General features: G+C 35.5%; 1 protein-coding gene across 1 annotated transcript in view; it reads right to left on the reverse strand.

The window, feature by feature from the left end:
* The window catches only part of Elp4 (elongator acetyltransferase complex subunit 4), a 238,590-nt gene that overhangs the window by 126,071 nt on the left and 95,377 nt on the right, over positions 1–17,142 (reverse strand). The window contains exons 5-6 of the mRNA XM_021193497.1: positions 12,877–13,016; positions 867–951 (exon numbers count right to left, since the gene is read on the reverse strand). Coding sequence (XP_021049156.1) covers positions 867–951; positions 12,877–13,016 — 225 coding nt within the window. The remainder of the gene's footprint in view (positions 1–866; positions 952–12,876; positions 13,017–17,142) is intronic.

Raw genomic sequence — 17,142 nt, forward strand, 5'->3', positions numbered from 1 at the left:
AATATTAAAGGTCATCTCTAAAGACTTTCCAGATACACATAAATGTTTCACCCTGCTATTAAACTGGCAATAAAATCAATTTAAAAATTATTTATTTTGCCATGAATAAATTGTTGACATAGCAAGTAAACTGATTAAAAAATAGAAATCTATGAATTAACAGCAATTGTAGATAAAGATGATAAAAATTAGTTTCTAGCTTCTTTGTCTTCATTAAAAATAACTATGTAGTAAAGATACATTTGTTAAAATAACCTTAAATAATACAATAATCATAAAACAATATACATCTTTTAGTGTCAAATAAAATTAATATCACTGAGAATCTTTGGAAGGCAAATGTTTAACAATAAAATTTCTTCATTTTTTAAAATTAAGTAAAACATGTTCAGTATTGAGAATTTGGAGAAAGTATAAAATTAGAGGTACAGAGAACAGTTGTGGTATAAAATATAACAAAAATATATCTTTTATTCAATGAAACAATTCAGAATGTAATGTAACAAGGCATAAAATATTGTGAGAATTCTTACACATTAGGCAATTTAGAATTAATTAATTAATTCAGAAATATGAACATTTGAAATAAAAAAATATGAACCTTCTAGTATGAGAAGTAATTTAAAAAACATAACTACTTAGTAATCTTGAAGCTTAAAATAGTATTTAAGCACAATGTGATTATTTTGTGAGCATCCTAAGAATCTAGGAAAAACTCTAAATACATATGAATACTTTCTACTCATTTACACAGTCAGTGAAAATAGGTTGCATATTATTGATTTTTCCCAGGCTCTTCAGCCTACCCCAGAGATTTGAGAACAGCGTTCTGTCCATGACTATAGAAGGCTTGAAAACACTCATACCTGGGGATTAGCTCCATCAAATCCTTCAGCATAAATGCTCTTCTGAATGAACTCAAGCAGCCTCATGTAGCCACAGGAAAAAAAACTGTTGGTAAGAAGTGGTTCAAATACATAAACAGGCCTATCACACAGGAAGTGAAATATCTATAATACATTAAGTAAACAATACGAATTTATTAGAATGCTTAAATATAAAAATGTATCAAATTAATATTAAACAATTTAAAATATGAAGTCAGCATGTAAAAAAGAGAGTCAGTTATATCATCTTATAGTAAATTGCTTAGTTTTTGACATTATGAGAGGATAAAAATCTGTGGAGACTGAGATGACTTAATTATGTCAGGCTTAGTTACCTCCAAGAAAATTAATGATTTAATGAAGTAACCTAAAAGATGAAGCCACCGTAGCTTTTCAGGAGTAATCATACATAATTAACACATAGTTAATGAACTGCTATGCCCACACTCCCAAATCAATGTCCTGATCACCTGCGCTCATCTTCCATCAAAGTTTTAATTTTCTTAGAACAAACTGCTAAAATAACATTAACTTAATCACTTGGATATTTAGGACACACGAAGGCAAACAGCATAATTCCTACTAAATTTAGCCACTTCCTTTGTTAAAAGATGATACAAAAATAAATGCATGGGTGTAAGAAGACATCCTAGATTTTTTTTTTCTCGCTAGCATTGTTTCTTACTTTAAAAACAATAAAATGAATTTTTAAGGTGCACTTGGGTCTAAAAAGAACACTTGAGATATATTCCTTGTAAATGTCACAAGATGTTTCAGGGAAAAGTTAGAAAGAAGGAAGCCTGCTTCATGAGTGAAGCTAAGAAGTGCAGCAGCACCTTTGCTTAGTCTGCAACACCAATACAAGTTGATTTAGCAAAAATACGTGCATATATTTGTACATGTGTGCGCTTTTGAATGGCTGCCGCTGACTCCAAATCCCTATCTTGCAGAAACAGAGCTAACATAAGGAAAAATTTTCTGTCGAAAACACACATGACCCCAGGAGACAAAGGGCCTCCCAGCCTGGGTATGTTTCAAGTAGTACTGCTCCCTTTCAAGGACAACATAGGCTACATGGGCATAGTTTCCTACTTTTACATGAGGACACATCCATAAATAACACTGTGTATGGGCGATTCTCTGAGAGTGCCCTGCCTTGGCACTTATTTGTTCTGGCTAGCTCCATTTTCAGCACACAGTATTTTTTTTTATTAGATATTTTCTTTGTTTACATTTCAAATGCTATCCCGAAAGTTCCCCATACACCCCCACCCCCGCCCCTGCTCCCCTACCCTCCCACTCCCACTTCTTGGCCCTGGCATTCCCCTGTGCTGGGTCATATAAAGTTTGCAAGACCAAGGGGCCTCTCTTCCCAATGATGGCCGACTAGGCCATCTTCTGCTACATATGCAGCTAGAGACATGAGCTCAGGGGGTACTGGTTAGTTCATATTGTTGTTCCACCTATAGGGTTGCAGCCCCCTTCAGCTCCTTGGGTACTTTCTCTAGTTCCTCCACTGGGGGCCCTGTGCTCCATCCAATAGCTGACTGTTCAGCACACAGTATTACAGTGTGAATGCAGTCTATGCAATTCCCATGTGGGCCAACTAGCTTTATACAGGGCTGGAGGTTAATCTGCTCCGAGATCCCAAATTATGAAATACATTGCAGCTACTAATATGATGAACCTCACTACGGGTTAAAAGAAAGCTTATGTTTATCCATTCCATCCTAATGCATTAACAAAGCCTCTAAATGTTCTCTGCTTTCATCTGTATTACAGAATACAGGATTCTTTTTCAAGGTAACATAGTACTCTGCTACATGTTTGTGTGTATACCATATTTTCTGTTGATAATTCAGGTCAATTCTGTATCCCTGCTGTAATGAAAGGGAATACAGCTATTCCTTCGATACACGGAATTCACTTCCTTAGATATAAGTGCATGAGTAGCACTATTAGATACAATACCTGTACCTTGAATTTGTAATGAACTGCCACGGTTTTCAACATCTACCAATAGTGTACAAAGACTTTTCTTTCTCTACATCTTCACCAATACTTACGTATCCTTTACTACGTTGATAACAGTCATTATGAGAGTTGTAAGTCAGTATCTCCTAGGGGTTTTAATATATATTTCTCTGGTGAACAATGGTATTTGAGGTTTTTTTTTTTTCCTGCATAGATCTGTTGATCACTTGTATGCCTGTTTTAAAATACTATCTACTCAGGTCCTTTCCTGTTTTTAAAGTCAACTTTTGTTGCCACTGAATCATTTGTGTCCATACAAATTTGATGTATTAAGCTCTCTCTTTCATGCTCTCCTTCCCTCCTCCCTCCCTCCCCCCTTTCTCATTTTCTCCTTATTCTTTAGAATTTTCTTTTTATCTTATTCAGTGTTTCATTTTAGAGAATGAAAGTGAAAGCATAAACCCAATACATCTTAATCACTTTCCTTATTTAGCATCAACATAAAATAATTCACTAGCCAATACACTTAGAAGTAATTACTTTATCTTATTACTTTTAAGTAATAAGATAAATTTCTTGAATTACATAGAAACTAAAGGTTTTGCAAACATAAAACTTACAAATAAATGTTTGTGCACTGTAAAAGCCAGTATCAACTTCTGAATGAATAAAATATAATCATTCAAAAAGGGGGATTTGTACTTTATTAGTTATCACTCATTGCTGTTTAATATTTATAAAAGCATATATAAATATTGATAAAATAAGTATCTTCTATTTACATAGTAAATTTTGGTTTTATTATTGATTCTTCAATGTTGAGAAATCTTATGGTGTGTGTGTGTGTGTGTGTGTGTGTGTGTGTGTGTGTGTGTGAGCATGTGAAATGAATTGAGAAGAAAATTCATCTATAAATGTGACCCTGACTTTGTTGTTATTATTTCTAAACACTTTGTCTCTTTTTTTAATCCATATGTCTAGGTGGTTCTATTTGAATGGTTCAGATGGGTGTGTCACAATGAGTGTGAAGCTCAGAGGACAACATTACCCCTGAGCAATATCCCCAGCTCTTATTTTCAAACATTTAACAGTTCTATTTCAAATATTTAAAGGCTGCTCTAAGGAAGCTTATTTTCAATCATACATATGGTCCTGCTTTACTCTTATACTTTCAACAATATTTATATTAAAATGAGCTACAGAGTTTTGTGTGCCTGAAGCTACTACAATATATAGAAATATAAAATATACAAAGTTGTGTAGACTAATTTCTAAGATTTATTTTTATTTTACATTTGTAACTGTTTTGCCTGCATGTGAGCATTAGATTTCCTGGAATTTATAACACCTGTAAGTTATAAATGATATGAGGTGCCATGTAGGTATTGGAATCCAATTTTGTTCCTCTGGATGAGCAATAAGTACTCCTAACCACTCAGTCATATCTCTAGCTCTGGAACTAATTTTGAACTTCAAAATACTAAGTACTTAAAATTATCTTTAGTTTCACAAAGGGAAAAAAGGGCTTGGGCAACAGGAGAAAGATAATTTTTTTGTTATTGTTTTTTGTTTTTTTCGAGACAGGGTTTCTCTGTGTAGCCCTGGCTGTCCTGGAACTCACTCTGTAGACCAGGCTGGCCTCGAACTCAGAAATCCGCCTGCCTCTGCCTCCTGAGTGCTGGGATTAAAGGCATGCGCCACCATGCCCGGCTGAAAGATAAATTTTTGTCTTTAAAAAAGATTATTTTTTTCGGTCTGTAAAAAGATATATGAGAAAAATAAAATTTTATATTGAGTCACAGTAAGTAGTTGATATGTGAAGAATTTGCAGACAGAATACAAACTCTTGGTAGACTGTTTAAAACCCTATCTGATTTTAGTCACACCAGCTGCTGAACTGCATGGTACATAGTAAACACTGAAGACTCTGGTGGCATAGCATTTGATGAACACAATGATCTTGTGAGATAAGTTCAGACATTATCCTTACTTTGTGGTGGGGAAACTTAAGACTCACTATAGGATACATGACTTATACAAGGTTACATATCATTAAGTGATAGAATTGACATATAGAATGAAAATATTTGCTGGACATGGTTGCATGACTTTAACTTTAGCACTTGGGAGGCTGAGGCAGGCTGACCCCTGTTGAGTTTGAGGCCAGTCTAGTCCACATAGTGAGTTTCAAGCTAGCCTGGGCTACAGAATGAGAGCATGTCTCAACACAACTAAACTAAACTAAACAAACAAGACCCTTGAAAACAGTCTAAAAGTGTACTTATTTGCTCATGCAATTTCACTAAGTTAGGTCTCTAAAGGAGGTGCAAAAACAGTCTTAGGTTCCCACACACTACTGTGGTTAACAGGAGTTTTGAATGTGGTTCCATTCAACATATTAAATGAAGCACTCCAGGGTCCAGTTACAAAAGGAGATCTTAGCTGTACCCATGATATCTTCACCAATGTGCCTCAGTTGTATTTAACTTGCAGTGTGATAAAATAAGGGAAACTTTCATACTAAACAGCGGGTTTACAAATTGATAACTGAGCACCACTACCATGTAGCAGGAAGATGCTAAGGCCTGAGAGCTAGCTCTGTCTCTACCTATGCCAACAATTCAGTTCAAAATGTGACACAGACAGCTTCTTTAAATTTTTTCTCCTATCTCTCTTGTCTACAGTGACTTTAAAATTATATAGTTCAAGAATGATTTCTCTCTTTAAAGTAATTTGGATTTTAAAAATAAGAAACTCTGGCTCTTACTGTCCTACTCTCTTACTCTCTCTGTCCTTTCTCTCCCCATTTCCCACCCTCCCACCTGTTCCTGGCTGGCCCCTCCCCTCCCTTCCTCTCCCCTCCATCTCTATCCCTCCTCAACTCTCTTTCCCATGCCCTAAATAAACTATTCAATAATAATAATAATAATAATAATAAAAAGAAACTCCGGTCACTTAAATATTTGTTTAACAACCTGATAGAAATATTTGAGGGAAAAAACCCACAAAGCCTTAGAAAATTAAGAATTGCCATTCTCAAAAAAATTATCTATAATTACAATTAAAATAAATATGAAGCACTTTTTGACATTATTTTGAAAGCCAATAGGACAATAGAATTTATCTTATCAAAGTTTAATTTGCATGTATATTATAAAGATTCAACTATGACAAGTAGTAGGAAACATTTTTAAGAGGCAATAGGCACAATACATGTCTCAACTAATTGTGTAAAATACTTTGCTGAGCTAAAGGTTTATTAGCATATAATTTGCATGTGATTCCAGAGATTGTGAAGTCTTTTCACAAGTAATTTTCAAGTTGAAATTTTCATTAGGATTACCCTGAAGGCTGTCATTTAATAAGGCTGTCATTTTCTTCTCTGATGCTCTCACCTAACATGGATTTTGGGTGGATCATGGAAGCCCAACTAAGAGAAAGACACAGAGACTAAGAATGAATTCAAGAGTATGAAGGAGATCCATGGCCAGCAGAGACTCCTGGATTACAGCTGGGAAGATCTAAGACCATGGAGATGTACAGATGCCACTCTATGACATGGACATTAAGTGAAGATATGATCTTGATGAGAGACAGTGAGCCTGGTAGTACACTGCCTCTGCCAGGAGCTGCTACAGATGAAGGGCTAGAGCAGGGCTCCTACAGGCCTCCCAGCTGTGTGGGGTATCCCAGCCTGGGCTGTCACACACTGCCTAATCCTCAGCTCTCCAGTTTCTACATCTTCTCTCTTCCCTCATTCATCCTATCTAAGCTGTTTGCTTTCACCATGATACACCACGCACACAGTGTCATTATCACCCACCCCTCTAAAATGTCAGGCTCATGCACTCTCCTTTCCACCTACTTTCAATCTGCCTAGGCCATCACTGACTGTGGTCACTTTTATCTTTTTGTATTACACTTGGTAGCATTTTTTAAAAAAATTAATTATTTTTACATTCTCAGTCCCCCCTCCCACAGTTCTTTATCCTATTCTCCCTCCTATTTGCCTCTGAGAGGGTGCTTGCAATCTCCTCTCCCCCTTCCCTGCGGCCTCAAGTCTCTACAAAATTAGGCAAATTCTCTCCAACTGAGGCCAGACAAGGCAGTCCTTTGCTACTTATGTGCTGGGGGATGGGTGTGTGTGTGGTATCTCGTACCAGCCCATATATGCTCTTTGGTTGGTGGCTTAGTCTCCAGGAGCATCCAGGGGTTAGTTGAGACTATTAGTCTTCCTATGGGGTTGCCATCGCCTTCACTCCTTCGGTCCTTCCCCTAACTCTTCCATAGGGGTCCCTGACATCAGTTTGCTGTATCTGGATCTGTCCCAATCATCTGCAGTAACACCTGTCAGAGGACAGTCATGCTAGACTCCTGTCGGTTAGCACAACCTAATTAGCTATCTTGTTTCATGGTCATTCCACAACTTCATTTAATCTATCCCTTTCTTTGTTGTGGCAAAACTCTTCTGGTTGATTCAACTTTCTATGGCCTCTCCATCTGCCCTGATGCAGCTGAAAATGGTCAGAGAAAGGCCCATTCTCTGAACTAGTATGACTTAAATTTTATAATTATAAATTCCAAGAGGTTATTAGGCTTACTTGGCAATCTCACTAAATACCCTTATTCTCCTTTATGACAGTTTCACCTCTTCTCCATTGTTATTCAAACTGAAAAAGCATCTCTTTTTCATCAAACTCATGAACTGGAAACAGAAACAAACAAGATATACCTAGTACTATATATATCCAGAAGATATGCTCATTGCTATATTTATATATTTGCCTGCTGTAGTTGACATTGATAGCTAGATATGATAACTAGATATGGTAAATAGATTATGATGGTCAAAGCCTCATGAGTGGGATTAGTAACCTTATAAAAGAGACCTATAGGACTGTGTGTGCCCCTTCCGCCATGTGAACTGACTGAAATCCTGGCATCTGTCTATGTAGAAAGTCTTCACAAAACGCAATCTTGCCAGAACCTGAGTTTGGACTTCCAGACCCTCACCATGATGAAAAGTAGACCTCTTGGTTCAAGGTACATGGTATGTGATATTTTTGTTGTAAAAGACCCAAAGGAAAAAGGTCCTCTCCATCATCATTTGCACCACATACACAGTCTTCAGCATGCTGCCACAAGAATCATCTGAGATCTCTCTCCTGAGCTGTGTACACACTTTATTCTTTCAGGCTCTATACTAACAGTGCTCTCTTCTGAATAGTATTAACTCCCTACTTCTACCTGTCCTATGTAAATAAATGTCATCTCTTCTCCCAATCAGAATACCTCTAATTTACCTCTTCTGCCAGATTGTGCTCTATTTGTATCTGCATCAAAGCAACTTGAATTTTCTCATATTTGATGTTGTTAGTTAATTCTTTCCTTACATTTATACCTAAATCCAATAAAGCTTCAACACCATCATCCAATTAAGACTTCTTTTTTATCATAGTGGATAATGATCTCAGTGGGTTCTTTTTTTTTTTTTTTGTAGCAATTTAAGACATAATTCATTCATTCAAACATATCTTTGAGAACATGTCATATTTGGGATAAATTCACAGAAATGGAATAATAGTAAAAAGACAGTAGATAGTCTAAGTTTTGATACCTTTTTGTTTCAATAACTTTTACCCTCACAATTAATATGATTGGCTATATTTCCATATCATGGCTAACATAGGATGCTATTTTAAGTACTTAACAGTTGAAAAGTGTTGCCTCTGATGCGAGCTCATGGATTCATGAATGTGAGCCTCTGAAGCAGTGAGGCTTGCTGACTGCACATGGACTGTCTACTTTTGCTTTTATTAACTATGCGTTTCAGCATATATAAAGCCACAGCATAGAATCTTTCCTCAATATTGTGGAGAGTTGGATGGTGTCTTCTTTGCTCGCCAACGTTCTGTCTTTCCTCTTTCTTCTCATGTATCGATGGCAGTTGTTGTCGGCTCTTTTTCTTTGGCTCACAGTTTATAGACTATCCTTTTGTTCCTTAGTTTTCATTTTAAGCTTTTCTGCTGCTTGCTTTTTGTTGTTTTGTTTTTTGTTTTTGACTCCACCTAACAAATCTTCAGCCTTGCTTGCAAATACCCAGGACTCTTAGTGTTGGCATGAGAGAGACTCAGTACCTTGTAGCAGTACCACACAACAAAACTGCCAGAACTTTGATCTTGAAGCCTTTGGCTAACACATCTGTGAGAAAATAAACTTCTGATTTGTATCTGTCAGGTATTTTGTTATAGTAGCACAACTTTCAGTTTTGGAGCAATTTCAGTTGATTGTGGTGGGAAGGTGTGATGAAGTTCATGGTGACAGGAATGGGTGGCAAAAAGTATACCATGGGACTTGAATCAGGGCTCTAATCTCTGAGGCTTGCTCCTTATCTCCACCAGTCAGACCCTGCTTCATAAAGGCTGGGGTTCAATTAAGGATAGGTTATTCTAGATTCAAACCACAACAAAGACCCCGACTCTAGGTGTGGGCCTATACATGCAAGTTTGGGTAGGATGCTAAGATTCAGCAGTGAAGTGATTTAAAATGAAAACTGTCCCCATACTGCTGGCATCTGAAAACTTGGTTCCCAGTTGGTGGCAGTGTTTGGGGAATTGAGGGGTACAGTCTAGCTGGAGGATTTGTGTCACTGTGGGGCAGGCCTGTGGATTAAAAGCTCTGGCCACTTCCAGTTCCCTCTCTGCTTTGTGCTTCCAGTTGAAGATATGGGCTCTTAGCTTTTTGCTACAAGCATCAGGCCTGTCGATTGCTGCCATTTCTCCTGCCATGATGGACTGTAAACCTGGAACCACAGTCAAAACAGATGCCTTCTTCCATAGGTTGCTTCATATTTGATCACAGGAACAGAAAAGCAATGAATTCAAGTGAGAGTAGCAGATTAGATTGCATGTTAGGTTTGTTGTTCAACTGTCTGCTGTCTTAAATGTGGAGTGGCAGTATACTTCAACAGGAAAAAAAAATCTACTTGTTGTGCTTGAATACACCTGTTGGCAAATGCTAACTCAAAACAATGCCCAATCAATTACATAACTAGTCTAAAAATGAGCTGCTGTTATCCTCCATGAACTACCAACGCTGTCCTTTTGGTTTTAAGATGCTATCCAGTTTCTTAGCCTCGATCCTCCTCTTCCCACATGCCCAGTGCTGAGACTGCAGGCACTAGCTCTCTAAGTGATCTTAACAATATTGGGATACATGCCAAGATACTATGCCTAGGCTCTAATTTGAAAATTTAGAATGTATGTATGAACATTTGCTATAGACAAACTTACCAGTAATTTTAAATTACTGCAAATTTCAAATGACCTTCAGTTTTTCTTGCTATAAAAAAATCTTTACTTGTTATCAATAGTGCCTTTAGAAATTATGAAATGATATACTGTATCTTACATATGGCAGTGAGCCACAAGTACATATCCTTTAGTCTTAATTATAGGAAAAGTATAGGTAACTGTAAGGCTTGGCTTTATTGTTTTATAAATGAACCAGCAAAGTTCATGTCAGTGAAATGAGCATACACTTTTCATAAATTAAAATAAATCTCACATGGTAAAGTACTCATATTCAAAATTAATTTAATTACATGTTTAAAATTTAATTACATTTAATTAAGCATTTAAGTTTAATATGAAATAAATGAATTATCAGTTAACTACTATGAAATGAAATACTGCCTTGGTAATTAAAATCTATAAATTTTCCTATTCTGTGTAAAACTGCTAGCTTTCAAAAAACATTCCAGCAATTACACGTTTAAAGACCATTTGACTACATACTCACAGTTCATCAAAGTATAGTTTTTTGGTCCCTTAGTTTGGTGAGCTGCACATTTCCTGCAACATGGAGGTTTTATAAACCTGGTTTGGGGTGTTACTTTAGTGCAGCAGTTGCTGTGACTCTTTTTTTTTTTTTTTTTTTTTTTTTGGTTTTTCGAGACAGGGTTTCTCTGTATAGCCCTGGCTGTCCTGGAACTCACTTGGTAGACCAGGCTGGCCTCGAACTCAGAAATCCGCCTGCCTCTGCCTCCCGAGTGCTGGGATTAAAGGCCTGCGCCACCAGGCCCGGCTGCTGTGACTCTTTAATACAGACCTTCATGTTGTGCTGACCTCCAACCATGAGATTATTTTTGTTGCTACTTCATAACTATCATTTTGGTACTGTTATGAATCTTCATGTACGTATATGATATGCAGAATACCTGATATGCCTCCTCTGTGAAAAGGTCACTTGACCCCCAAAGGGGTCACAACCCACAGGTTGAGAACCACTGCTTTAATGACTTATAATTTGCAACAGTTAATTTGCCTAGCATCTCTGACCTCAAGGTCCCATAAACTGTGACATTAATCAGCTCAGAGGGCTGTTGGTAGAATTAAATGAATAGGCTATGGTCAAATACATGAACAGTCCCCCTCCTGAAAGAAGCATTTAACTAAAGTTGACTTCCTTCCTTTACCTGAATGAATGAATAAAAACCTCATATTTTCTGTTAAAAAAATGTTTGTTCCTTGAAACAAACCTGTTTCAAATTATAAAAGTATTTTTTTGTTAAATTATACTACTCTTAATATAGGCTTTATTTTATTTTGCAATTATAGGGATTAAATTTATGCTAAGCAAGCACTCTACCACTGGACTATGGCCCCAGCTCATATTTCACATTTATACAGCTGAGCATTCTATAAATGAAACAGTATAGAATTACAGCCAACACACAATTCTGATTCAGAGGAAATATCTTTGAATGTAGGTATTACCACTTTTGTGCACATGCTTGTGTGTGTGTGTGTGTGTGTGTGTGTGTGTGTGTGTATGTGTGTGTTTAGTTTAACTGGCAGAGTTCAGAATTCCAACATAATGATTTAAAATTAACAATAACAAAAGTAATATGGATAAATCTTCAAAAGGAACGAAGCACAAAGAAAGAGATACAACATGTCTCTCCTGATTCTATTACTCAGTGTACCCTGCTAGATCTAGGTATGTCAGTATATTCTGGAAAGCACAAATATTTGCTCATACAGAATAACAGGAGGCAGTAAGTGCACAACATGTAGTAGTGTGCCTGACACACAGGAGCCAATCTTCAGCATGGCCACTAGAGCTATAATAGACCAATGTGCCACTTTATGTCTCTAACCACAGACTAGGGAACTCATTAACAAAGTGAAAAATTTCTGAAAATGATTTAAGGGAACAGTGTTGACTAAATTCTGAGGTATTGTTTCTAGAACAGAGACTGAATGCATTTAAGTCATTTAATTTCATAAATTTCTATCTATAAACGCTCTTAGTAATTTACTTTGAAAATGACTTGAAAGTGCTTAAGAAAATACAGGATGTAGCTTACTGCTTATTACTGTGTTCAGTAGCTTAAGTGTGGTAGGAATGGAAAGTAAGTTTTCTTAATATCTTACACATTACTTAATATCAAGTCTGTAACTTTCAGAATTCTACTTTAATAAATTTTTTGGCACTATAAACTTGTTAGGTTTTCTTAATACTAAAGAACTCTTCAATGTAAAATTCTAACTCCAAATCATCTTTTTACCTAAAATTACAGACTTTTATTTATAGTATCACTAAAAGTATAATGTTTTATTAAAAAAGTAAGAACATATACTTGTTTACCCTTTAAAGGATCATTCACTAAAAGGTATTAGCAAGCAGCAGTGCTTTACACCTTTCCCTGGAATTTTCGTCAAAAAATTTTATGATATTTATTTGCGTTATTGGTAGAAGTCCTGATTTAGAATTGTTTCACATTTCCTGGAAAGTGAAATCACATGGAATTGAAACTATCTTGGTATCCAGGTCTATCATATAATAAATCACAGCAATAGGTAGTTTACAAAAATACTTGTATAATTTGTTATATACTCGTAGAAAACTAGCATTATTAGGCTATACCTTTGTATATACATTCTTCAAAACTTAGGTAAAAATGCAACCTACTGGTATCTGAAATCAGAACTTGTAAACAACATGGACTTACCAGGATTCTCCTTTAAGATCTGGAGGTATGTGTTCTGGAAGGAAGAATCCATGCCATTTTGAACTCTGTAGTAGCTCCTGAGGAATCTTTTTTGAAACATCATAATAGTGACCAAATCGTGACGACGAGACCGGTCCAACCTGCAGAAAAACCGGGCAGGTTGTTAAAGTAACATTATTTTACACTATAATTTCTTTGTCCTACATCAAGCAAAGTAATGGCATATGTATGTACATTAATGCTAATGATGAAAAGCTGACATAAATGTTTCCTAAACTTAAAGATCCATACAATAGTCTATTAGCCGAACAAAGCACAGTTAAGAATTAAACTTTCTACTCTCAAGTTTTTTTCTGTTAATGATTCCTAAGTTTATAATAATTCATATACCTCTTTCATTTTAAAACTACTCTGTACATCTCCTTTTCTATGTTAGATATTTAGTATACATAATTCTTAATTCATGGATAGCAGTTCAATTTGATTTAATGACAAATCAAATAAGGAGATAAGAACTAAATGAAGGTAAGCCAAGTCAATTCATTGGTTGCAAGCCCCAAAAGAAATAAAATATTTAAATATTTTTAACTGAGCATCATATTAAATCTAAATACCCACAGGATATATACACATATACAGCATTTCTTATAAATCTGAATGAAGCTGACTATGCACAATGTCCTGGAGTCCTGGCAGCATCAAGTCATGGGCATGAGAGAGGATGGGTGGACACTATGTGAGAACTGGAAAGTTGGCCTGACTGTTGCTTCACAGGTTGACTGTCTTTATTAACGTTCTCTCCAAGAAACCATTTTTCTCTTAGTAAATGAATAACTACTGACACTGAATTTCTTTACATATGTTAGTAAAAAGTGTATTAACTATTGTTATGAATGGAATCTAGGTTGATTTTAATAAATGCATCCCGAGCCCATACCCTTCTACATAAAGTTAAACTATTAACACATTAGCCTGGAAACAGCTTCTGGTAAAAGCTATGATTTGATCTTTACTGAGTCCTTTACCACTGCTGAGTACTAAGAAACTAGCAAACTTGGGGATGTTCAACACAACTAATATCTCTGCAGAAACATGAGAACTCACAGTAGGATCTTATCTTACAGAGTGACAATTTTTTAATTTAGTTAAACATAAGTATGCTTGACACTTGCTATTTGCATTTAAGATTTCAGTGATTTATGTTCCTAAATTAAATGCCTATAAACATCAAATTATACAGTCACATGAAATAAAACATCCTGAAGTCTAAGAGAAACATTTTTTCCTAGAATGAGTCGGTGGGTGTGACATTTATTTTCTAAATAAAATGAATGTGCATCTCTCCATAAGGTACGATTTTTTTCATTAATGAAAGACGTCTATTAGTTGGCTTCAATCTAATCTTTTCAACGCAATAATAGTATGTGCAGAATTATGATTTCTAAGGCACAAATTCTCCATTTATTATGAAAAGTATTGACAAATAAATTATATGATATTAAAATGTTTCTTAAAAATACGGTATAAAAGTTTTTTAGATGTAAAGTTATTAGTCTAAAGCAATTTAAACAAGGTCTGTTCTTTGGCCTATAATTGATTCTTTATCCGGATTATAGTTCAGAATGTTTTTACTGCAATCTCTGTGAGAGCTCATCTTTTTATTGTGTAAGTCCAAGCCCTCTTAATGTTTCAGAAAGGCCTTGACTAACTGAACTTTGATCTGATGTCTTCATTGAGAAAAACACCAGGTTGCCCATTTCAGATGCAAATCCCCCTAAGGCCCAATAGAATTTAGTAAAGACAGCAAAAAAGAAGAAACCAGAAGTTTCCAGGATCCTCTTTGAGAATCCTGGGGCACACTGGTGTCCTTAATCCATGCTACTGCATGGATTAAGGTAGGTGATAACCTTTCCTGATTCAAAAGAATAAGCTGAGTGCCTACAAACTGGGTGGAGACTAGGATTTGGCTGTAATAAAACACCATGCAATAAAAGCTTGGTCTATGTCAGAAGCCTCTGAAAAGGCCTCAATGTACCACATTCCCAGGCCTGGCAGGGAAGCTTGCAAAAGCCTACCTGAATCAAATAAGCATGAATAATCTATTTTAGCAGACTGACCATGGGGAGAGGGAAAGAAAGAGAGACTTTTCACTTCTTTTAAGTTTGAGTTAATAAATTTATTAGTGGATTGAAGGTTCTTGAAGTCCCATGCACTCACAGAAATACGCCAAATTACCAAAAAGCAAGGTATGCTTTTTAAGTTGCCGTCACTATTAATGTTTTTAATTATAATATTAGTGTGACAGAAGTCCCAGATTTTGGATGAATCAAGGCAGAAAATTGATTTCATGCTGTGACAGTTTACATACAGAATTCAAACAATTCATTAAAATGTACAAATAAAACTAGAAACTTTTCTTGCTGTAATTGTTATTAACTTATTTAGATGTTAAGATAAGATATGATAGTATAACTATTGATAAAGTAGACACAAAGTTTTCATTACTGATCAAAAAGACTTCAATCTTTCAATAAAAGAAAAACAAAACAAATGTATTCTTATAGGATAAAATGTTTTGCAAATTTTTCTAGTCAAGATATATAGTATTAGCATATAGTCGGATTTCTGAAATACTGAAATCTTTTGAGACCTAGGAATTTACCCTGAAAATGAATACTAAATGCTGTTACTGTAACAGTGTTTATCTATAAAAATATCATTGTCATAAAAATTAAATTGTATTTTTATATTAACTTATCATGAAAAAGCAGCTCATTTATTTCATGTGCTAAGAACATGTTGCTTTAATTTTATACATGACAACTTTTATTGCCCTTTCATAAACTTCCTTCAACTTTACCATCTGTAGAATGGAAAGAAGTTTTAGAATAGAAAGAAAAATAGAAGTAAGTCTTTACTGGGATAAAAAATGAAATCTGATAGAAGTCAAGGAGGAAAAGAGAAGAAACCAACTCACTCCAATACCACTGCCGTCTCTAGAGTGTCAGAGAGAAGCAAGGCAGTGGGAGTAGCTCCACCACAGACATCTACATAAGATATGTCAGCCACTGTTAGCAAGTCTTGTTTCTGAGTGTCTGTATAAAAGACAGCAAGAATCCAATTACACAGAGACCCAGCTCATTCACTAGAACTGGGCTAATCATGATTTTATTATGCTTTCAAAATAATCTACATAGTATTGGCAATTAGTATTTTATGAAGTTGGAAATAATATAGATAATGTTACTAAGATATTATATATTTGAGAATCAGAAAATTTATCATTGTTTTTAGCTTTTCTGGGAGTTTTTTTGTTTTTTGTTTTCCTTTGGTTTGTGTGTGTTTATCATTGTCCTTTGTAATTACATTGCCTTGCTGAAAAAATTTGCTGCACATTGACACATTCACATATCTACCAGAACTGTTATGGCTAAACTACTAACTTTAATAAGAATCTGATATGCTGCTGTGAATTGCTGGAGACTAGTACCAGAGTCCTACACTTCTGAAATGAGATCTAGAAGTCTAGATCTAGAAGTCTAGGTCTAGATTGCATGCTAGCAATCTGTAGGGCAGGGGTGACAAGCACAGAGAGGGCAGGTCCACCGTGACAGAACATCTAACTCATTGGTGAGATGGGAAGGGCTCGACATATTCTAAACTTCAATGACACATTCCTGAGCCTGAGTGAAGCACTTACACATTACTAAGCACCTAACTCCTGTATTCACATCCTTGTCACTTCACAGTCCCTGAGTAGATTAGGACTAGTCATGTAAGGCTTGGTAACAATTTATATTAAAGGGCATCTCTGATAATTGGTATGACTCCTTTTGGATTATTTCTACTTCTTTACTCTTAAATAGTGAAACTGCATTTTGTTCAAGGAAATATAGAAAGATCAATGTTTTTGTTTGTTTTATTTTCAAACAGGGAATTGCAAAGCAATGCCTAGACTTATAAAAACAACAAAGATATGTGCTGGCTGAAGATCACTGGGTAGGATAATCACTGAACAAAAAATTACTGTGCTGGCCAAAGAAACGCAAAGTAACCAAACATAATTCTTATTTGTAAAACTGGAAGCATACACTTGTAAACAGAAGTAAACAAATTTAAGCACTGATAATAAAGTAAAAAGAAGTGATTACTTATTGTAGTATTGGTGATTGCAATTTAAGTCAGTATTTAATTTACTCACTAATTTTATTGAACACACACCACATGCCAATAAAGCAAAAAATTCTTTCTCTTTCTGAGCTCACA

This window comes from Mus pahari, chromosome 3, assembly GCF_900095145.1.
Source record: "Mus pahari chromosome 3, PAHARI_EIJ_v1.1, whole genome shotgun sequence".
NCBI lineage: Eukaryota > Metazoa > Chordata > Mammalia > Rodentia > Muridae > Mus > Mus pahari.